General features: G+C 40.0%; 1 protein-coding gene across 1 annotated transcript; it reads right to left on the reverse strand.

Moving 5' to 3' along the window:
- Positions 1-14,588: 14,588 nt before the first annotated feature.
- On the reverse strand, positions 14,589-22,992 carry BARHL1 (BarH like homeobox 1). The gene is made up of 3 exons (XM_030207570.1): positions 22,539-22,992; positions 17,679-17,901; positions 14,589-14,883 (listed from the first exon to the last, which is right to left on the reverse strand). Exons 1-3 carry the CDS (start codon positions 22,990-22,992, stop codon positions 14,589-14,591), a joined length of 972 nt encoding a protein of 323 aa, XP_030063430.1.
- Positions 22,993-23,244: the final 252 nt, after the last annotated feature.

Consider the following 23,244-nt stretch of genomic DNA (forward strand, 5'->3'; position numbering starts at 1 on the left):
TTGAAAAAATATGGAGAATTGTGACTGTATCTGAGGGCTTAGCTTGTTGTAAATTATACTTCTCAATTACCCCAAAAGGGGTATCACTTTTTTTCTCATGCTGAGTTAGCATCAATGATTTTTGAGAATAAGTTGGATAAGAGGGTCCAGGAAGAACTGAACCCATGCTAACAATGCAGATTTTAACTGCAGCTGGCAGCACTATAGCAGTACCAGTGACCCAAAAATAAGTATTTATTTATAGCATTTATATCCCCCTTGATCCCATTGTACTTGCCAGGTAACAAATAAAACATACATAATCAAATTCAATAAATAAAACATACAATAAAAACAAAAATAACATAATCTCATTTAACTTCAGCCAACACAATAAATGCTGATCGTTAAAAGTATCTAAACAACATTTATTTCTCAATGATAATACATTCACAGCCAATATAAACTCAAAATGGGCCAAATATTTCTTGCTTCCTAATCTTTGCCACAAAATTACTCAAACAGAAATGTTTTTAATTCTTTTAAGGGTTCAATGTTATACATGCTCTGCATTTTTAATGGTAATGCATTCCATAATATAGGACCAATCACCTTAAACATCGATTTTTGGAATTCATCTAACCTGATAATCTGAAATGATGGTATTTCTAGTTGAAGCATTGTGGCAGACCTCAGTGATTGGGTGGTTGATAAATCTGTAGATTTGCTGCTAGACTAGGAGACACTACATGGTTGAGAACTTTATAGAACAGAAGTAAAATTTTAAATGTTATTCTCTGCTCAATAGGAAGCCAATGCAAGTTTTTTTTTAAACTGGAGAAATATGATTGTAGTGGGAGCAACCAATGATTACTCTCACTACTGCATTGTGGGTCACCTGCAGAGCTTTGGGAGAATTTTTTGTAAGCCCCACCAGAAGGCCATTACAATAGTCAAAGCAAGAGCCTATTACCCTTTGAACCACTAGCCTGAAATTTTGTGAAGTTAAAAAAAAAAATCCTCAATCTATTTATTTTAAGCTTACAAAAAATAACATTGATAATCTTCTATAGTTGAGATAGTACATACCAGGTTGCATTGGAATCTAGACCCTGTCAAATGAAGGCCTTTCTGGGGTTTTGATTATTAGACAGATACCGTAGGCAGGTGGCACACATGTCCGGGCTCGCACCGCACTCTCTTCTTCCAGACACCATGACAAGGAATTTTGTTCATATTTGAGCAAAAGATAACAACTTTATTAATTACAGGCAATAAAATTTGTTCAGGTGTGGGCAAACAAGGCTATAGTTTATTATCAAACATCAACACTTCTGGGGAGCACCCAAGCCCTGTTCCTTTCTGTGCTTTGCCCCACCATCAGCCAATTGGGGCATTTAATCTGCTGTGGACGCACAATGACCAGCCATGCAAACGTCTATGTAGGTCGCGCGTTGGTGGTGCCTCTTTTGACTGTGTTTCAGTCCACACCCACCTTACTCTGCAGCTGGGCGTTGCCAGTCCATAGAATATCTGTTGCCTATTTACATTGCTCTGCAAAGACAGAACTCCACCAAACTAGTTTCTGGATGGCACTTTATTGACCACAGCCCCGTGCAGCAAGGCCTGTCACAGTACACATATCCCCCCCCCCCCCCCCCCCCATCTAGGGGAGTATGGTATGCCACGGCCGTGGAACTTAGTCTGTGAAGCAACTCTTAAGGGCCTCTTAAAGATCATTTTGGAACAGACCCTGTGCCACGTTCAAAAGATGTATATGCTCCCTGCATAAATTCTCTGGGATGCCTGAGACAGACCAGTGGTGCCATTTCTTCTGGCCACATAGCGCAATTCCACATACCAATCTGTCTGTTTATCTTCCAGGAGCTATGGCCCTACAGGGTAAACTTGGCCCATCTTAGTATAACATATCTTGGTATAATATCAGACCAGAATCTTGCTAGAATATCAGAGCAGAATATGAAAGTAGCTTGCAAGAAGAGCAACAGTTGCTAGTGAGAGATGGAATTCAGATCGTTGCCACCAAGGTGCAAGATTAAAGCTGCTGGTGGTGCTGAACAGCCAGGAGTTCTCGGATATAAGGCAGGATTTGATCTGATCATATGGTGAGTAGTCAAGGGCATGCTTGGGCTCTCTTGGCTGAATGATGAATGTAAGAGTGTCTGATGATCCAGGCGATATGAGGCTTCGCCACTGTCCCTGTATGATGAGAAGACATATTAATGTGGGTGAAACTGCCCACTGATGGTTGTTGGGTGTACCATCTGCTGCTGTTTTGGATAGCTGGGCTGGGTGAGATGGGCTGCTGATGTGGCTGCACTGATCCAGAAGAATGGGTCCCAAAACTGGATATGCAGTGACCCACTTTGGTGAGGGCTGTCATCAGAATTGCAGCAAACTGTAGCTTCATGCATTAGGACCTTATGCACACGCAGGCTGATAGCTACCCTCTGATGTAACTATGCAGATTTTGCAATGGGCAGGTGTTTTGTGCTATGGCAGATAGTGTTCCTGAGCTAATAGGTCTGTTTCGATCTGCATGTCGTATCCAGGGTCTGTCTTCATGACCTCCTGCGTCATCAGTCGAAACTACATGCAGCTCAAATAGGGCAGTCCCAAAGCAGAATTGCAAACTGATCTCCTTGTGGCCTCAGGCAAATCACTTAACCCCCTATTGCCTCAGGTACAAATTTAGATTGTAAGCTCTCTTGAAACAAGGATATAAATACTGTATCTGAAAGTAACTTTCCTTAAACTACTGCTGGAAAAGGGTGAGCTATATACTAAAAATACAATAAATAAGAAATCCTTTAAGGTGAGGTGGTGAGCAGCATCTCTCTCTCTGTACCACCTGTTAAGAGGTGGCGAATGCAGGGCGAGAAGTATGGAAAACACTTGGTCAGGCTGATCTTTAATGTCTTCAAAATGGCATCCAGAACCATAAGAATTGGTGGTCACAGATTCCCAACTGTGAACATTAGACCTCAGGTCAGGGCCGCCAAGAGGGGGGGGCGGGGGGACAAAATTCCCCGGGCCCAGACCTCCAAGGGGGGCCCGGTGTCATAGTCCCCAGTCTCACCCGCCCGCCCTCGGCTCCGTCTACAGCCCGTCCACCGTTGGGCCCCCTGCATTCAAATCGGCAGCGCCTCACCTCCGTGTGAAAGCGCAGCGGCAGATCGCCTCCCTTCGGGCCTTCCCTGCCTGTGTCCCACCCTCGTCTGATGTAACTTCCTGTTTCCACAAGGGCGGGACACAGGGAGGGAAGGCCCAAAGGGAGGCGATCTGCCGCTGCGCTTTCACACGGAGGTGAGGCGCTGCCGATTTGAATGCAGGGGGCCCAACGGTGGATGGAGGGGGGCTGTCGACGTGGGTGGGTGGGTGGAGACTGGGGACTGCAGCGCCGGCGACCTAAGGAGCGATTGGGGGCAGCGGGCCCCGCGGGCAGGCCCGGCTCAGTCTCTCGGAGGCCCTGCCTCAGGTCAGATATGCAAGAATAGTTTGCAAAGGAGAAACCCTTTTGGGGGATAAAGTCAGAGGCAGTGGATCAGATAAGACCATTGTGGATCAGAAAAGACCCTCTTTACAGCATCACTAACCTTCCCTGCACATTATCCAAGTAGGGTACTGAAGAGACACGTCTCTCCACTGAAGAGGCATTATCCTTCACCCCTTATCAACAGCAGGGGACCTAACTCTTGCCCCAGGCAAGAGGATCCCAAAACCACATCCAGTTCCCCAGGCAAAACAATGGGTTTTTGGCTAAATCCAGGAAGGCATAGCATGAATTTTGGTTTTCATTATAGAAAACCTCCCTTTGGCAGAAAGGCTGAAATTTTATGTAATTCATTGGTCCAGTGTAACCCTAAATAGTTGAGTTATCAGTATAATATATATTGGAAACCCTGCTAAATTGTCCACTGAGAGGATCTTGGTTTACCGCTTGACATCAAGACCTTCTTCTTGAAGACTCTTCAGCTTGGAAAAGAGACAACAGACTGGGATTATGATGTGGTGTAGCTGAGGTACAGAATAGTTTTAGCATTTCAAGTGAGGAAATGACATGAAATAGGTAACCCATTTAAAACAGTTTGGAGAAAATGTTCATGCAACATATTTTTTAAGCTGCAGAATTTGTTGGTGGAGAGTATTATTGAGTAAGCTAGAATAGCTGGTTTAGAAAGAAGTTTAGGCAAGTTCCCAGAAGAAAAGTCCATAAGCCAAGCCATTAGGAAAGCCACTGTTCCATCTATGGGTGTGAACAATAAGGAATGGATCTACTTCCTATGAATATTCTGGGTAGTTCAGATCTGGATTTGCTGCTATCAAATAGAAGTTTCTGCGATTGATGGACCTTTGGTCTGAGTTGACCCAGTATGGCACATTATATGGAACTCTTCTCCCATCAAACCTGTTCTATCAGGGGACCAAAGACAAGGATTTGATTTCAACTACTTTCTGATTAAAAATGAAACAGGTGGACTCTATTCCATTCTAGACCTTGGGGCCTTGAACAAATTCATGGTAAAGGAAAAGGTCAAGAGGCCTGCAGTTCTTTGGATGTTCTTCTGGGATGTTTTGTGACTTCTTGGATGAGTTGTCACTGTGCCTATGGTGCAATTATGGCAGGCTGGCCACTCCTGGGAAGATTCGCCTCTTTTCCAAGTCTTCTTCATTTGGAGATAATGGCTCTCACTGTGGTTCGGTAGAGTCCCAGAGCTTTAGAAATAGCTTTATAGCCCTTTCCAGTCTAATATATTTCAACACCTTTTTTTCCTCATGTCTTCTAAAATTTCTTCTGATTGTGGCATAGCATCCTTGTAGAAACTTTGTGGTAACTACTTCACTCTTATGGTAAGGTTCAATATATAGTGAAGTTCAAATTCAAAAAGGTTGGCTGCAATTGAACCTGGCTGTGTTCAACCAGCTGAATCTATCAATTACATTTCATCAATTGGATGACTGAATACCTAAGAGGGTAGTTACATTTTCACATGGGTGCTATGGGTGCTGGATAACTTTGTTCCTTAAATAAATGTGTAATTAAAAAAAAATCTGTTATGTGTTTACTCAGGTTCTCTTAGTCTAATATTACATTTAATCTAAACATCAAAAAGCATTCAGTATGACATATGTGCAATAATAGGGAAAATGGGGGGTGCTTTTTCACATCACATATTAACATAGTAGATGACGGCAGATAAAGACCTATTCGGTCCATCCAGTCTGCCTAACAACATAAACTCATTATGTAAGGTATGAGATGATATAACATATGTATACCTGATATGGATTTGTCCATGCTATTTTCAGGACATGGACTGTAGAAGTCTGCCCGGCTCTGTCTTTGTTCTAAAACTTTTGAAGTTATCAAAGCCCTTGAAAAGCCCCATTCCAGCCTATCCAGATCTATCCAGCCATGATCAGGGCACAGACCGTAGAATTCCACCCAGTACTGGCTTTGCTTCCCAGTTACCAGTGTTGCTACCTAGTCTCCGCTACACTTCTTTGGATTGATTCCTTCTAAACGGGATTCCTACATGTTTATCCCACACATTTTGAATTCCGTTACGGTTTTCATCTCCACCACCTGCTGTGGGAGGGCATTCCAAGTATCCACCACCCTCTCGGTGAAAAAATATTTCCTGACATTATTCCTGAGTCGGCCTCCCTTCAACTTCAATTCATGTCCTCTAATTCTACCATCTAGAAAAGGTTTGTTTACGGATTAATATCTTTCAAATATTTGAATGTCTATATCATATCAGCCCTGGTTTCCTTTCCTCCAGGGTATACATGTTCAGGTCATCAAATCTCTCCTCGTACGTCTTGCTACACAAACTGCATACAATTTATGTCGCTTTTCTTTGAATCACTTCCAGTCTGGAAAGCTGCTGCGTAAAGTTACAGTACACTCAGTCCAAGGCAGGAGTAAATTTGTGCATGTAAATGCTGATAAGAATTGGATCTGATACATGTTTTCATAGCACTTAATTTTAGGCATCTCGATACTGGAATTTTAGAAGTACCTACTTGTTCATATAAAATGCTGTTCTATATGGTCAAATCAATTCAAATTACCCCCAAAATGTTTAGCAGTGATTGTGGCATATTTTTATGCTAATTGGAGGTGAATATGTTTCCCCATCTAGGTAAGGGGCCAAAAACACATCTCAGGAACCTGCCAAAGAATCAACAAGCGAAAACATTTGCTGTTACTAAAGATAAATTAACCCAACCTCACATGAGCTCATCTCAACTGGAATTTATAGCAGCTTTTCTAGATATGACTCTAGGAAAAGACTTCTGTTCCCAAGATAGAATTATTTTATATATTTAAATAACTAGGATTCTAGGTGATTACTAAATTGATATCCGTAGTCAAAGGAATGAGAAAGCATTGGTAGCCATTGGTATGGCACAGGTTGAGGGTGTTGGTCCTGATGCCTTCAACAGTACATATTGCTTCCTTCCATTGCCCAAAATGAGACAAGCACTATAGCTGTGAGCTACTCAAGTTCTCTGTTTCAGCAATGTCCAAATCACTTGGCAGTTCAGGGACTCTTTGTCCTGGTATCTTGTTCAATCAAATGTGGCCATTGGGATCCATATCCAAATTATCCTAACCACAAGTGGGTCCAGCCTGAGCTGGGAAGCTATTGTAGAGGGGCTCCACAGCCATAGTATATGACATTTCATTTCAGAAGCTAAATTAATTTCCTTGGGACAAGGCTAACTGGAAAGCTCTATTTTTAGAGATCAGTTGGCCAACAAAATTGTGATAATTCAGATGCAGGAGGGAATAATGTTCTACATGAAGACGTGGGGAGGTACAGGATTGTCTTGCAAAGTTTGTCTTTCAGAACTGTAGTATTCTTCAAGCACTTGTTACCAGTCCACCATGATGCTCACTTTCAATAGACCATGTCGGAAAGCTCTTGCTCTCAAGGGGCTCCATGATATCACCCAGATATGAATCTGCCATCTTGCTGTCCTCAGAGAACATTTTTTATGTAAGCAACTTTGTTTAAGGTGTTTTATTTTTAATGTATATGCTTGTTTTGGGAATTAAAATACCCTACCCTGCTTCCAAATGTCTCCCTCCTTGAGATGATGCTCTGATTTTCTGTTCCTTATTCAGATGTGTTTCTATCTCTTCTTTCTGGTAACAATACAACACTGGTAAGAACAATTTTGTCAGCTTCCACCTTTGAAGAATGAGCTTTCAAAATCTTTAAATCCCCCTTTTGCTTTGGGAATTAAATAAAAACCAAAGTACAATGGGGGGATGTTAATGATTTTGTTTGGCTAAACTGCTTGAATTATTAGAAACGTTTTCGGCAGTGCTGCTGTTCTGATGTCTTTAGCCAGCCCCCCCCCCTCCTCCTCCTCCCCCCATGCCTTGATTCTTGCAAGAAGCCCCTAGGTGCCCTGCTTTACTGTAAATGGTCCAATATATAGATGATCGCTTTTGCCTGTTAAAGGGAGGAGGTGAGTTACCTCTGTCTTAGTAGATATCAATTTTACTATTCCGGAGTGTTTTTATTACAGATTTGTTGTTTCTAATGAAAACAAAAAAAAACCTGTCCACCATCGTCCATCTCTTTTCAGCCACACACAGGTTCAGACATGTTATTTTTGTGTATATTTCGTGCTATTTCATACATGCTAAGGGGGACCAGCTGCTTAACCTTCAACGTTTGAATCATTGTTTTCCCTAATGGAATATGAGTTTCTTTGTTGATAAATCTAGCACAAAACATAACAGTGGCAATTCTTGAATAACTCAACCTGTAAGAACTTTAACGGAATTAGACTGTGACAATGCTCACAATTGCCTGGTAAGGCTAGAACAATTTCCAAATGCTCTCATTATAAACTTGTTGAAAAGGGTTGTATTTCATTAGTGTAGTGTGTGAATTCTGCTTGGAGGAACAACGAAAATTAAATATTGGGGAATGTGTATTTCATTTACTCTGCCTGTGTAAATGTGAACACCGTGGGTTGGATTTCACCTTCGTCTCTCACAAAATGAAATGTACACCCCACTGCGAGTTGTCCTTTGATAGATTTTTAATATGATTTTAAAGAGTTTTGTTTGGTCTCATTCTTATTCAATGAGATTAATTTAAAACACTTATCCCCTGGGTTTAAGTCAATCCATGTAGGATTTCGCCTGGGTTTGTTGTATGGGGGTTGTGTGTGTGTGTGTGTGTTTGCTAGTGCTATGAGGGACTTCTTTCTCACTTCATTAACCCTGAGCTGTGGACAATCCCACCCCCCCCCCCCCCTTCCAAGCCTGAGGATTTAAGCCCCATTCACATGCAAAAACTGGCACTTTTCACAAAGAAATGGGGCTTCTTGCCTTTAATTCGTTGCTGCACATTTTGCAAAATTATAATAACGCCAGCACTACCAATTAATCATAAAGGCCTGTTCTAGTAACAGTAGCGGTTGGGCCTTGTTTATCGTGTTAGTTTATCGTTTCCCTTGGTTTAGATGAAAGTACGGTTGGTTACACAAATAACGCTAGTACTCTTTAACAGTTCTCCCAAGATGCTGAAATCTCTGTTTTGTTGAACTAATACTGATCTCAATCTGCTGCAAAACTGTCTGTTCATAAGACGATTCCACAAACCAGCCCCCTTTCATCCGGGGCGTCGTTCTTCAGTTACACATAGATACCACCAGCAGGACTGGGGCAGAACTTTGTGACAAAATATATCACAAAGATCATAACACATACATTCCTTATATTTAGTTAGAAATGTCTCATAATATTTCCTTTTGCACTCTCATTTTACGTACCTTCACCACATATGAAACCCCTCACTTATAGCTAGAAATGTGTCATGTCTCATGAAGTTATCCTCAAGTTGATATCCTATAGTTCTTATTGCCTCATAATGTTATCTTCACTTTGTCTTCTCATAATTCCTCACCATGTAACCCATAATCAAATTGTAACAAATTGTATTTCCATCATTCAGGATGTATTGTAAGCCACACTGAGCCTGCAAAGAGGTGGGAAAATGTGGGATACAAATGCAATAAATAAATAAATAAATAAAATAAATATGTCCACTGGAACATACAAAATTCCTCTTTAAAGGGCAGGTGCCAACGTTTCAAAATGATTGGGGCTGCCAAAGAACTATATAAATCACCCCTCCGTGGACATAATGAAGACGCTTGCTCAATTTTGGGAGGTGCTCAGGACCCACCAGCACCCACAGAGCTGGCTTTTACGCCAAGAAAGCGCTTAAATTTTGGTGCTAGAGAAAACCGCTATAAAATGAACTTGCAGAAACAGTCGGATGTTCAAATGGGGGTTTATTCCTACCTGATTTCAAACCCGCTCAAGAAATGTGAAGCATTAGCTTGAAGCTGTGCCACTCACAAGCAGAAAATCACTCCCATAGCAATAGGCTGGAGGGTTTCAGGGCGGCTTCCTGAATTCAGTATAATAAACAAACCCCTTCTATCGGACTCCCCTCTGTTCTAGGAAAAACAAGTGCAGCAACGAGGTAGTTTGTAGTTCAGTGGTGATTAGTAACAGACTAAGCTTTATTTTAAAGTAGATCCATGTCATCAGTTGAGGTTTTTTTTTGTTTTGAATTTTCATGGAAGTTGTCCTAGTGCCCTGCGTGCTATTAGAGAATTTATACCTGACTGAGGGGCTGCCTTCTGACCCTCATTGGCTTATGTCGATATGTGAAATTCGAAAGTTTCTGATAAATTTTTTCTTTTTTTTTTCCTGTAATGAGGGTTCAGTAGAAAATGTGGCGAGTTCTGTAAAGTTTTCAGGGAGTGCGAATTATATCTGATTAAAGTCAACACGTGCCAGTTTTATCAGCTAAACCTATAAACAGATGAAATCCTTGAGAATAAGAATTGCAGAAGGAATAGTGAAACCCCCTCTCCCCCCCCCCCCCCCCACACCTTCCAAAAAGAACTGTAAATTCACTCGTGCACAAGCTGTAGAGAAGGGAAGGGACGTGAAAGACGGGGGGAGGGGGTGGAAGTGGGGGGTGCTAGGGCTAAGCCTCGCCGCCCATCTGTCAGCTCTCGGAGTCGGTAGTCGCATTCAGTCTGTGCCGGTCGCCAGCTGTTGGCTAGCTGGCTTCAAGCAGATGAGCGACACTTTTAAAGGGTGGAAACAATCCATTTTCCAAAGCGATCATTTAAAGCACTTAGGCAATTATACACTTAGGATAAGCATTAATAATTCAGCTTCATCCCTGTTATCAAAACACAATGACTTTATTTTTGCTCCGAGGGTGTGAGGTTCCCCAGTACAGCTCAGGAACAAAAGATGACAGGGAGGGGGCTAGTGCCAGCCATTATACGCACATGCCTACACTTTGCCGGCCACAGACTGTCAGGGCCTCCTCGGCTTTTAGCCTTTGCATTTTTGGATCTTCCAGTTGTAGAAGTATTTTCTGGCTACAAAGAAATGGTCCTGAACGTGATGGAAACAAAATTGCACCCAAAACTGTCAGAACTGAACTTTGCTGAATCTGTAGAAACCAAAGGAAAAATGTAGAGGCAAAAAAAAAAATGGATCGGATATTTTCGTATGTAAGAAGTTTATTTCAACATTAAAAAAAAGACAGAACAGAAGTTGTATTCTTTAAATAAAGGGTTTACCCACAGCCTCCTATAAGAGCGAGTGTGAAGGAAGCCAGAGCATCTCACAGAGGTCAGAGGAGAGCTGCTACACAAATAAATAGGTCTTATACACTTTGCACACAATATTTACAGGTTATTAAATATACATTTGGAAAATTCCTTATGAAAGAAAACAATATTATATATAATATATTTACATGTATCCCTGTAGTGAAACTGGACCCATTGAGTGAACTGAAGAAGCATATACGGAATACCCTATATATTACATCCCTATTGTGCAATATATATACAATAGACAAACATATAAACTCTCCTTATTTATGTAAACTGTGAGACTGGGTAGCACAAATGCCAGAACTATTTCAGTGACAAAAAAAATTAAGAAGAAATGTATTTCTAAAATTGATCCTATATATGAGGGTGTGATATGTAGTATGTATAGTCTAATTGTCTTGTCTTGGTATACTGATTTTAATTATATATACCTAAGCAGTTTGCAATCTAAATATATTTAAAACTGGTTCTTAGTTTCTCTTCACAGCTTTGTAGAAGTCCCTTTTTTAAACTTTAAGATCTGTTTTTCAAAGAAATGCAAAAGGCATGTAAATTAGACCTAGGAGATGGATGAGTCGACTGGAGGAGTGCTAGAGAGGATTGTGATCCGAAGGGCAGTTGTTTCTACATCATCATAGTTGGGTCATGTCTTATCGATATATTGAACGTGGGAAAGGGCAGATGAGTTTTTCTACACAAAATCTATACAAAATAAACCTGCCCAAATGGAATAGCAGAATTTTTTTCTAAATTACACAAAATGGATCTTTGAAACTACACATTAACTGAAGAAGCACATTACAAACAGATTGCCACTTTAAATGTTGTGATCCATGTTATTTTAAACATATGCTTACATACCTGTTTGCATGTAGGCATTAAAGGACATAAAGCCATCATCAAATACCAGCTCTGAGCTTTCTTGGTATAGAAAGGAGCTTGGCTGAGATGCAGGAAAGGACACTTTTTAAACAATGTCTTTAATCCAAAATGCATTTAAAGTCACACCTTAAACTGTTTTATTTAAAACCCAGTTTCCAGATTATAGGAAATTATTTGTAAAGTGAATTACTATTACTCCCTTCTCTCCCTCTCCGAATTCTAAGGCCTGAGGAAAAGGCAGTAGACTGAATTGTAAGGAACCTGGGCTAGTGGATTTCTGTTACATAGGTACTGCTTTTAGGGTTCCTTTTTACTAAGCTGTGGCCTGTGGTAATTTGGGCACCTGTTTTTGGTGCACACTGGGCCATTTTTTACCATGTCTGGGGAAAAGGGCATTTTTTTATGGACTGGGATATAAGCCTGTGCTAAAATTAAAACTAGTTGTGTCTTACCACCACCCATTGATCTAGCAGTAAAGGCTCATGTGCTACACATACACCAACTGCCAATTACTGCTGGAAACGCCACATGCGGTAGAAAATAAAAAATGAATTGCTAGTGGTTAGGAGGCGGGGCTAGTGGTTGGGAGGCGGGGCTAGTGCTGGGCAGACTTCTACAGTCTGTGCCCTGAAAATGGCAGATACAAATAAAAGTCAGGTATACACATAAAGTAGCACATATGAGTTTATCTTGTTGGGCAGACTGGATGGACCATACAGGTCTTTTTCTGCGGTCACTTACTATGTTACTCATGTTACCACCAGAATGAGCGCATGCCATATCCGAAATTACCACCAGGGGACACCTAGTCCCCTACTGCATGTGTGTGGGTCCCTTAATACCTGGACTCATGGTAGCTGGACATATCCTTTAAAGATAAAGAACTCTGTACAGTGGTTCTCTAAGGAACAAATGTGCTAGAAGGAACTGATTGTTACAAATATAACACTTTATAAAATTGACTTTGGGGCCAATTTCATAGAAGCACAGTTTAAAGGGATTTGCTATAAAACTAAGGTGAAAAACTATATTCTGGGTGTAGTTATCATTCCTAAATTCACTGAGGGTCCCTTTTACTAAGCCATGTAAGGCACCTACACGCACCCAATGCACGTCAATTTAGAGTTACCACCCAGGTACCATGTGACCCAGGCAGTAATTTTATTTTTTACGCACATCCACTATGCGCGCCGGAAAATAATTTTTATTTTCCTGTGAATGGCAGAAACCGGGCATAATTGTCATTCTATGCATGTAGATGATTACCACACAGTTACTGCATGAGACCTTACCACTAAGTCAATGGGTGGTGGTAAGGTCTCAGACCCAAAATGGACGCGTGCCAATTTTTATTTTGCCATCTGTCCATTTTCAGCAAAAATTGTAAAAGGCCTTTTTTACAGCTGTGCTGAAAAAACGGATCTGTGCCCGTCCAAAACATGCACCTACACTAGAGCAGCCCATTTTTCAGTGCACCTTAGTAAAAGGACCCCTGACTGAGGTATCCTTAGAGGACACTAACCTGCTCTTGTAAACTGGCCCAAAAGGTAATTATCTAGAATTTCCAAATAAGAATTAAAGGGATATGCCATTATATGGATTTCTCCAGGGAATGTAGCTTTCAAGTGACCTGCTTTTGAACATCATTTGGAATTTCAGCCACCAGGCCTGGGCCCTGTCTCTCTGTACTGATTCACTAGCAAGCTTGCACAGTATAAAATATGAAACAGCACTGGTAATAAACTTTAAAGTCATACTTAACAGAATCTGTTTTAGAAGCAAATATTTAGATACATTTAGCATTGTGGACACCAATCAAGCAAACCAGAAAGAATTTGTCCAAACGCTGCTGGTTATGGGTTCTCTAGAACACCTGATTTTTACCTGCCCCAATTTAAGTGGATTTTGGTCTGATTGAGTCAAAGATATTATTCTGCTCAATGCTAATTTTTCTTACAAACATTTTATATTTTGCTCTTCCAGTTTCTCTGACCATCATTGGAAAATATGAAGTTGTATGATATATTGATTTCTGTAGCCCTTAAATTGATTATCTCTGAATGGAAAGATAATACCAAGGTATTGTTTTAACAGTGGTGGAATACCATATGTTTATTTTATAAATATGAATCTTACATAGCTGAAACGTCCAAGCATATAGTTCACCACAACAAGATTTGGAACCCATTTAAGGTATATGATATGTGCAGGTTTTCTATATTTTGCACTCATTACCAGCTTGGCCTCTCTATTTGGCGGTCACTTACCCTCTCTTTATTTTATGGCATAATGCTGATGTGATCTTTTGTATTTCTCACTTGTTAGGTATGTTTTCTTCTTTGTAAAATTTTAAATTTTTAATAAAAATTATTGGAACTTAAAAAAGATACATTTATTGACACAAACATTTTCCTTTAAAGACAAAACCAAATATCAACATGAGTATAAGTAGAACAGAATATTACAGGGCTTGATTTTAAACAGAATATTGCATGGGCTGCCTGGCTAAACCCAATAATGAATGAATTAAGTGCGAAAAAATCGATTGTTTCCTCCTAGACTTGCACTTTTCATAACTCTTCATTTGACTTTTGTTCTTTATCTGTGCGTTAGGAATAGGTCATTTAGTTGGATTACTTTTATAACAGCTTTTATATATTTCACACAAAAAAAATGTTTGACTCTGTATCCTTCCTATGGCAAATGCGACTTTCTGATCCCACTTCCTGTACTCCCAATGACAGATTCCGTGTTCAGGCAAACTTAATGTGCCTTTAGTTTCTAGATTCTGTAAATGGTCGCTTCTATTTCTTATATTCGAAATCAGGGCTGTTGGGACAGAAGGGATCAGCCGCCCGGGGAAACTTGGGGGGGGGGGGGGGAGATTTGTACACTTCAGAATGATTTGCTTGATTTTGAAGTTCCTCTCCCTTCAGAGAGTTTTGGTTTTCTTGCTGCAGGTGAAGGAATAATCCCCCGGTGGAGGCGGAAGGCAGGTCCAGGGGATGCTCTGAGAGGGGTCACCGCGGCTGGGCCGCGCGGGGAAGGACTCCTGGCAACGGGGGCATGGCTGGAGGCGGCTCGCTTCCTCCCTGCAGTCCGTGGATCAGGATTCTGGGCATTAAAGGTCTCTGCAAGGCAGGAGGAGGGGCACTGGGACCCCGGTACAAGTAGAGGGCCGCCCCTGGGTCCAAGTTCGACACCAGACTCTGGGAGTAGAAGTAAGGGGAAGGGAACATCCTCTGCAAGGCAGAATAGTTTCCAGCCTCGGCCAGCAGCTCCAGGCCCACAGCAGTCTGTCTCTTCCACTTGGTCCTACAACGGGAGAAGAAACCCCGAATTAAACCCAAACAAATATATAAACAAGGAGACGTTAGTGCAGATATTACAGTTTCATGCCCCTGAGTAGAGGAGTGTGGTAGCCGTGTTAGTCCACTCTTAAGGTTATCAATAGAAATCAAACAAAATAAAACATGGAAAAGAAAATAAGATGATACCTTTTTTATTGGACATAACTTAATACATTTCTTGATTAGCTTTCGAAGGTTGCCCTTCTTCCTCAGATGCCCCTGAGTAAAAACTACAGAGGGATGATGGCACCATAGCAGTCATGCTTCAAGTAATTGGTAACTTTAAAATGTCATCAACCTCTCCGTAAATTTTGTTGCTACATCCTAATCCTCTCTGTAAGTTTCCACACTGCTCAGTAACACTACTTGAGTTCTACTCATCTGGACCGCAAAGAGGTCAGTCCCCTGTGGTACACCTCAGTTAGCCCCGGCCCTATTGTGTTTCAACCACATAGCAGACCCTGCTGTGTTCCGTTTTGGTCTCTCTCAGAGAACCCTAAATAAACCTTCATCGTTCCCTTCACGGACCAAGGACAGACAGATAGCCAGAGGAGATTGCCTGTCTGCCGATCTGTCTGTCTGTCTGAGCAACGAGCTGGAAGATACCTTTTCCCCACTGCAGCTGGGATGGAAGGTGGAAGCCGCTGTTTCCAGTTAAAAATTCCATTGCATGTGTTTCATTGAACATTAGTCACGCAGTCCTCACCCAGACAACCAGGAAATTGCTTATCGATCTGTCTATCTAATTGGGATTACAACTGAGATTCCCAGTTTATAGAATACAGGCAGGGGAATAATATCAGGGAATCAATAAAGCTACAAGTGCATCCCCTACTTTGATAAAATAGTCATTTGAAAATAAGTTTCTGACAAAACTCAGGTCAAATATTTTGCTTTCTGTATTTCAAACTCAAATCATCGGAAATTCAGCAACATCTGGAGTGGATTATGGGCAAAAAAAAAAAACCCCCCACTCATGTGGCTGGATATTTCTCCTAAAAGCTCTTCAGGTTTTGCATGGGGCTTCCGGGCGGCTCACATTTTAATTCTATTGAAGGCAACGGGGCCGTGATGTCTGTCCCAGAGCAGTATAATCCACCCCAAATTGTCACTGTTATTTGAAAATCTCAAAGTTGCCAGGCTGCTGTCGAATTCGTCAGCAGGTAGAAAAGAACCATGATAGAGAGACCCTGATGGTCCTTCTGTGACCAAAGGTCAGCGGGGAAAGCAGGAGAGGAAATGTCTTATTTCAGAGACGTCTACCCCGCAGGTAAAAGACCCAACATGATACATACTTTGTTTCTCCCCATCTCATTTTTGCTTTTGTAAAGGTCGCCATTTTTTTTCTCTACTAGGAAAAAAGTAACACCCTAAGGACGCTTGTCTGAAGATGTCAGAATTCATTCCGAAATAAATCAGCTGAATAGGGAAGACAGGCCTGAACGTCCACAGCTTTTTATCAGTTTATTTCTGAAACGCCAAACCTATTTCCAGGAGTAAATTATTCATAATTATAATAATTGTGTAATTAGTGTAACTGTTATTAATTATTCATGCTCAAAGCAGTAACTGTTATTTAGTATTGATGTCAATGTGTTATGCTGTTGTGTTTAGGCTTCTTAAGAGTTGATTGCATTCTTAACTGTAGAGATATAAGGATAGTGACTCTATCGAGAGATCTATATTGTCAAATATTGTCAGGAACACATAACGTCCAGACACTGCGGTTTATCGTATATCCCTTTCCTAAGAACTTGGGATAAGCCTGATTTGAAAATTTAGTCTGAAACTTTTTAAACTCATAAGCATAAGTTCGATTCCCACTTCAGGCACAGGCAGCTCTTTGTGACTCTGGGCAAGTCACTTAACCCTCGGTTGCCCCATGTAAGCCGCATTGAGCCTGCCATGAGTGGGAAAGCGCGGGGTACAAATGTAATAAAAAAATAGATTTATCCCTCTCGTTCTACGGTATAGCCATGAAATTAAACGTACCTTTTTTCTCTTAAAATAACATAAATGCATATTGTATATTATGTTTTTAATCTATGAGAGAAAGGTAGATAATAAAACACCATATACAATATGACTTCTATATTTATTATGTTATTTTGTTTTAAGAGAAAGCGATATTAGATTTTATTTCTCATTTAGCACCTTGACTACTGGGCTAATGTAAGAAATTTCGCACAAACTTAGGTCATTTCTTTACCCAGTGTTTCTTGCCTTCTCATTGCTTATTTCGATTGGATTTTATTTTGTTGCTGTGAGTTAGAGTGGTAGATTTATTGTCATTGGCAGATCAGGATGGATGGTTGATCTCTCTGTCCCTTTATTTTCCTTTCTTTACCTTTCTAGCTTCATTATCTGTTAGTCAAGGTGGTGGGATAAATGTATAAACTCACTGTTTGCCATCGGGAATAGAACAGTTTACCAACAAAAATTAATCAAGTAACTTTAATATTGTAAGCTTCATCACAATGTAGATAATAAAATGTACCAAACAATAGCTTATTTGTTTTAGTTACAATGTGTAGTAGCAAACTTTCCCAGGTTTAAAAAAAATAGTTTCCATGTACAATGCTTTGTTTATTTAATTTGTGGAGTTTTGAGGTTCCGTATAATCTGATAATTTTCAAAGAAAATTGATTTTGAAAAAGTTTCATAATTTCTGAATTTTGAAGCTGTGTGTTTTAACTAATCATATTACTATGTTCTTTAGCAAATAATTTGACTATTTTTTTCTCTCCTTGCTTCTTTTACCTCCTGTTCTGGTACCACGTCTTGACCTGGGTGTCGGTGAGGTTCAGGGACGCTGCCAGCTCCATTCTGTCTTGGACGCTTAGGTACTTCTGACGCTCGAAGCTTCTCTCCAGCTGCGCCAGCTGATGGTCTGTGAAGGCCGTGCGCGCTTTGCGGGGTTTTTTCAGCCGAATTGGGGGGCTGTCCCGGGAACTGGAAATCTCTCGGTCCCCTTCTTCCTTCACTGCAGAGAACACACGGTTATAGCAACAAGATCATACACGCAAGAAAGAGAGCATTTTACCGAAAAATAAATGTACTGGGCACTGGCAGACTGGATGGGCCATTTCAGCCTTTATCTGCTTCCTGCTATTGAGTTACTATATAATTTTTACTTGTAAGATGCAAAATTAGAATAAATTATTTATTCTCCTTGATGTTTGCTTGGGCTGGTGGTTGAATTTAAACTTCTACGGAAACCACACTCCTTCAGTACAGCAACGCTAAGCAGAAGAGAGGTAAACTGATTGTGTTAAAGAATAAAACCACTTTCAAACGTTTTTTTATAGAAGCAGGTTAAACCCTATATTAAATACCCTGTGTTTCTTGATAGAGAATTCTTTGCTTATACAGTAAAAGAATGCACATTGGTGCATATGCCGGACATAACTGTTGGCGTCCAAACCAGAGGGACAAAATTTACATTAGTACCGCAAGAACCACTCAAGTCCATGAATCAGATGGAAAGGTCGGGAGGGGAGAATGGAGTATGAATCTCCTTCTACCAAGTTTTCCAACTTCATTACTGAAAAACCTCACCTACATTAAGCGATGAGTCCACCGTGTGCAAAAAAACTTTTTTGATGAAATGATTGGTATTCAAACTGCAAAATTCCCAGCTGCAATGCAGAACATTCCTTAAACAAAAATCACGTACGTTCATTTGCAGCACATAATTTTATTCAGAACCCATTACATTCCTGTGAAAATTCACCACTTAGAAAGGCTAAGCAAAGTTACAAACTTTAACTTAAGGCTGTGAGAGTGGACCGTTTAAGATTCCCAGAGCTTTACACAATATAGGGACGAACACAAACTAATCTGGCACATGTCATAGGCTGCCAGGATTGCACTGGTTAAGAATTGCAAATTGCCCAACGGTAGAACCTTGTTGTTCAAAGCCAGAGCAATAACAAAGAACAATGATGTCACTTCGGAACATATATAACCATAATACAGGTGTATGAATCTGTTGTATTGAAGGGATCTGTGATTCAGATTCAGGGGAAAAGAAGCCACAGCCAAGTTGTACTCAAGACTCAGACCAGAAGACCTACATCCTGGACCTTACAAATAATCCTTCCACTGATGTATTTAGAATGATGATCTTTTAAAGTGAGGTAACCGAAACCAAGCTAAAAAAAAACCATCCCATATAGCCTCGCGTAAAGAAACCTATGGAGATAATCAACAATTTGAAGGATGCAGATTTACTGTTGACAAACATTTAACAGAGGAAAGTAGATGAAAAAGCCTGAAGTTAAAAAAAAATGGAGCCCAGAAAAGACAAACAGAATTAGAACCCGGATCGGATGCCGAATATTTTTTTTCTTTAATTTTTGCTAGAAGTTTTGTTCTGGCCAGAATTGGACGGACAGTTATAACCCGCATTCAATACTTATATTACATCGTTTTTGTTTAAAAATGTATTATTATTCAGTTACTAACCATATTTCGTACAGTAAATCTATTGTAATAATATAAATATGTAAATAGATACAGACAAAACGTATTTGCATCCTTTCGCCATCTTCATGGGCAATATATATTTTGAAGAATAACTTGTACTTCTGCACTGTAATTAAATCAGCAGATCTTGTTTAAGGAGAGATTATATAATGAAGGGGTTGGGTCACTATAAATCGGCTGCATGCTGTTTTTAGCGCGGTTCATGGCGGATTTAGGAGTGACAGGACTATGGTTGAATGTGAGTTGATTTCTCTCTGTAGCAAGACAATAATCCGCTTAATTAAGCCACCAGGGAACTAAATCCTTCAAACAGAAACCCAGAATCTAACAAACCAGACAGAGACCAGTAACCCTTGTTCCGTCACATTTTATAAGCAAAAAAAACACTAATCGTTCATTTGTCCTCCTCTTCCAAACAAAACAAAAAGCTTCTTAAACCGCTATGCAAAACGATTACAAAATGCTCATTGAAATTATCATTATATTTACGATTTCTAAGCTGAAGAAAGTTTAAAAGTAAGTTTCATTTGCCGATGAGTAAAGAAGTCCGAAGTGAGGACTGTCTATTCTCGACATAGTTCAGATACATATTCTCCTTTCTGAGTTTAGACCTAACACAAAGCTATCAAAACAAACCAAAACGAACAAACTAAAACTTAAAAAAATATATAGCTGTAGGGAATTTTAGGCCCTGATTCCGTACATTATACTTTGCATTCAGATTTCCAAGAATCCAAATTTCGGTGGATAAATTGATAGGAGAAACCGACCAGTTTTCATATCCTTTCTGATGTTTTCTCTTTTTATTGTTTTAAATAACCTAATTGCTGAAGCTTTGCCTGTCCTGGTTTTACCCTCGCCTCTCCCCTTCTCACACAGCTGTGCTAGCGCAGGACCCGGGAATTTCTGTGAACTCGCGGCCTCTTTGGTTCTTTTCTGTTTAATTTATCTGAGTTCTATTTTGTAACTAAACAGAAAAGACCCCCTCAACAACTTTCATCACTTCTAGAAAAGCACAAAGCAGTACAGGTTACGGGAGCACAGGGTAATGGAAATGGAGTTGACTAAACCGATACAGAGACTCTCCCCCCCCCCCCCCCCACGCACATACACCCCCTCCACAGAGGCAGAAGTGTTTATAAAACTATAAATAGTTTGTTTTTTAGCACATTTGCACCAAAATTGCCTTTTGAATTAGAATTAAGTTTATTATTTTCAAATTACCCTTAAGTAGAAGATTCGCATCTCATCCAAGAAAAAATACAAATAAAATAAACATACATTTTGAATTCAAGGACTAGGGGCCCTTGTTCTTCACGCAGCGCCTGGCTTTTCTGTACAATATAAAACTTGAGTCACAACTAAAGAGAAGTATTCGGAAACGGGGTTTAGGAGAAATGTCTGGCGTGGGCTTTGAACTGGTATTGCAAAACCGCAGTTGCAACATTTTAATTGATATAGGTTAATCATCCTTTCCTCATATTGAAATGAAAAAAAAAAGTTTTCTCCTACGCTCAGAAAAATATATATTGAAAACAGTGCTCATTTTAGGCCATTATTCTCTTTTCAAGTTACTTGTCCAGGCTGAAGTATCTTATTTTAAAGGTAAATACGTTACTTGACATAGGATGTTGGTTTTCATTTCTATGTATTTCTTGGTTCTGTTTCACACAGTATTTTTTTCTGCTCAGAGTCCTTGCTCCTTTTAAAGGTAATAATAACTGATAGCCTTGGTCTTAATACTGTCTGCACATTATGTACAATGGTCCAAGTATTACTGACCAACTGCAGACTAACTTTCTAGGGTCTACATTCAAGGCCCCCATGATACCAATTTAACACTGTAGTATTGCTTTCCCATTTACATGACTTACATGCCTTCAGAACAAACAAAGCTGCTTTTGTCTCCATTTACTACATTCCTAAACTGATAAGGGTGCAGAAATAAATTCACAACTTTCTCTCATTTTTAATTCTCCTTCTTTAAATGTGAAAGCTTTTTTTTTTTTTTTTAATTAATTGCAAGGTGAGCCAAAAATAATCTCACCTTCCACTATTATCTAATCCTAAAAGGTTTTGGAAAGTGTGGGGGTTTTTTTGTCTGCACTGTTTAGAAATTAATATTCTAAAAACCTAAATACCTTTTCTATAATATCAATGCAAGAAAAAAAAACATGTTTCTAAATATACCCATAATATGTAGAAGCCTACAACTAGAAAGGTAGTAGCTATTATCATTAGAAATATAACTGTTTTCCATAAGACCTTCATTCTTTTATTCAACTTTTATGTTTTTGTGCATTAACCATGTTGCCACATATAGGATTTCGGGAAATGCAATTTCTTAGTCATATTGTACCTAACGTTTGCAATTGAGAAAGAGTTTATGGTATGATGCTGATCCAAAGGAATTAATTATTCTGGTATAGTAAAACTAGTGTTTAATCCTGAGACTTCTCAGCATTTAAATTACATGAACAGAAAAAAAAAGTGTTAACAATTTAAGATAAAATAAATTGGTCTTCCTATATGATTTTCCAAACAGAACATTTATTACAAAATAAGGCCTGTGTTGCCTTATGCTCTCCACACACATGAATTGATGGATTAATTTCATTGAACTTGAGCATCCTTTCGGTATTCAGGATCATAATATGTGCAAAATAAGAAACTGATAAATCAGAATTTATTGACCCTTTTAATATATGGTGATGTATTTCAGTATAAAATAAAAGTAAATAAAAAGTCGTGGGTAAATCCTTAATGAAGAGCAGAAAAATGGAGAACAGACGAGTTTGTGTAAAAATTTAACTAAAATGTATTTAAATAAGACTGAGCTCCAGTAAGTGGAATCAGAAACCCACTTTCCTCCATTTTCTCTCAGGCTCTTTGCAAGTAGGTTAATCCTTCACCAAAATTAATAAATAGAGTACAATCCAAAATACTTGAGCAAATATTCACTTTAGAATACATATAACTAAGATAAAGGAGAAAACAATGATAGCATATAAATACAATCAAATGTGCAATTATTTCTGGAATTATAAAATCGATGTTGCCTGGCCAAGGGATATTTCTCTAGCAAAGCTGCCAATTAGTTCTGGAGTGTAATAGAATTTTGAAGCTTCTTACCTTTGTACTCGGAGTCTGAGGAGGTGGCGCTGCTTTTGTCTATTTTATCTCTAAAGTCTTCCCCGACTTTACTGGATAGACAATGCCCAGGCTCCTGTGCTGCCTGGCTACTACTGGAATAGGGAGCACAGGCTGCCAAGGGCTTGCAATCTGCTAAAATGTCTCTGATTAGAAAAGACGAGGTGACAGTCCTGGATTGTGAGGGAGCTGAGATCTGTCCTCCGTGATGGTGGGACTCTAAGCCAAGATCGACTCCTTGCCTGGTACTGACCGCCTCCACACAGTCTCTTCCAGGGGAGGAGGGAGAAGAACAGTCACTACTGATCTCGGACCTAGGGGTCATTTCTAAAGGGGATCTGCAGTCTCCCAGCAAGGGGTCCCCTGTAGCTGCCGCTGGACTCCCTGCTTTGTGAGACAGGATGGAGTCAATTCCAAATCCATTTGAGGTATCCATACTTATACCCCCTTCCTTGGCACCTCAGACTAACATTGGGGCCCAACAGGAATATCCTGAAAATATGCAGAATGAGTTCAATCGATTGTTCTATAAAGAATTCTGGGCATCAAAGCTCCTAGCCAAAAAGGGGGCCTTTCTTCTACATTAGATCCAGATGGAAACACTTTGTCAACATCCCAGAGCAAGAGCAAAAGCAATAAACGCACAACCAAAGTCAAACTTTTCTTTGCGGGTCTATGCAGTCCTGAT

Source organism: Microcaecilia unicolor, chromosome 6 (genome assembly GCF_901765095.1).
Source record: "Microcaecilia unicolor chromosome 6, aMicUni1.1, whole genome shotgun sequence".
NCBI lineage: Eukaryota > Metazoa > Chordata > Amphibia > Gymnophiona > Siphonopidae > Microcaecilia > Microcaecilia unicolor.

What these genes read in the sequence shown, in the direction of transcription:
- BARHL1 (XM_030207570.1), bottom strand. Translation starts at nt 22,992, where the DNA reads ATGGATACCTCAAATGGATTTGGAATTGACTCCATCCTGTCTCACAAA. An exon ending in CTCAGACTCCGAGTACAAAG is followed by an intron (nt 17,902 to 22,538) that starts GTAAGAAGCTTC and finishes TGTTCTCTGCAG; the next exon opens with TGAAGGAAGAAGGGGACCGA. An exon ending in ACGTGGTACCAGAACAGGAG is followed by an intron (nt 14,884 to 17,678) that starts GTAAAAGAAGCA and finishes CTCCCGTTGTAG; the next exon opens with GACCAAGTGGAAGAGACAGA.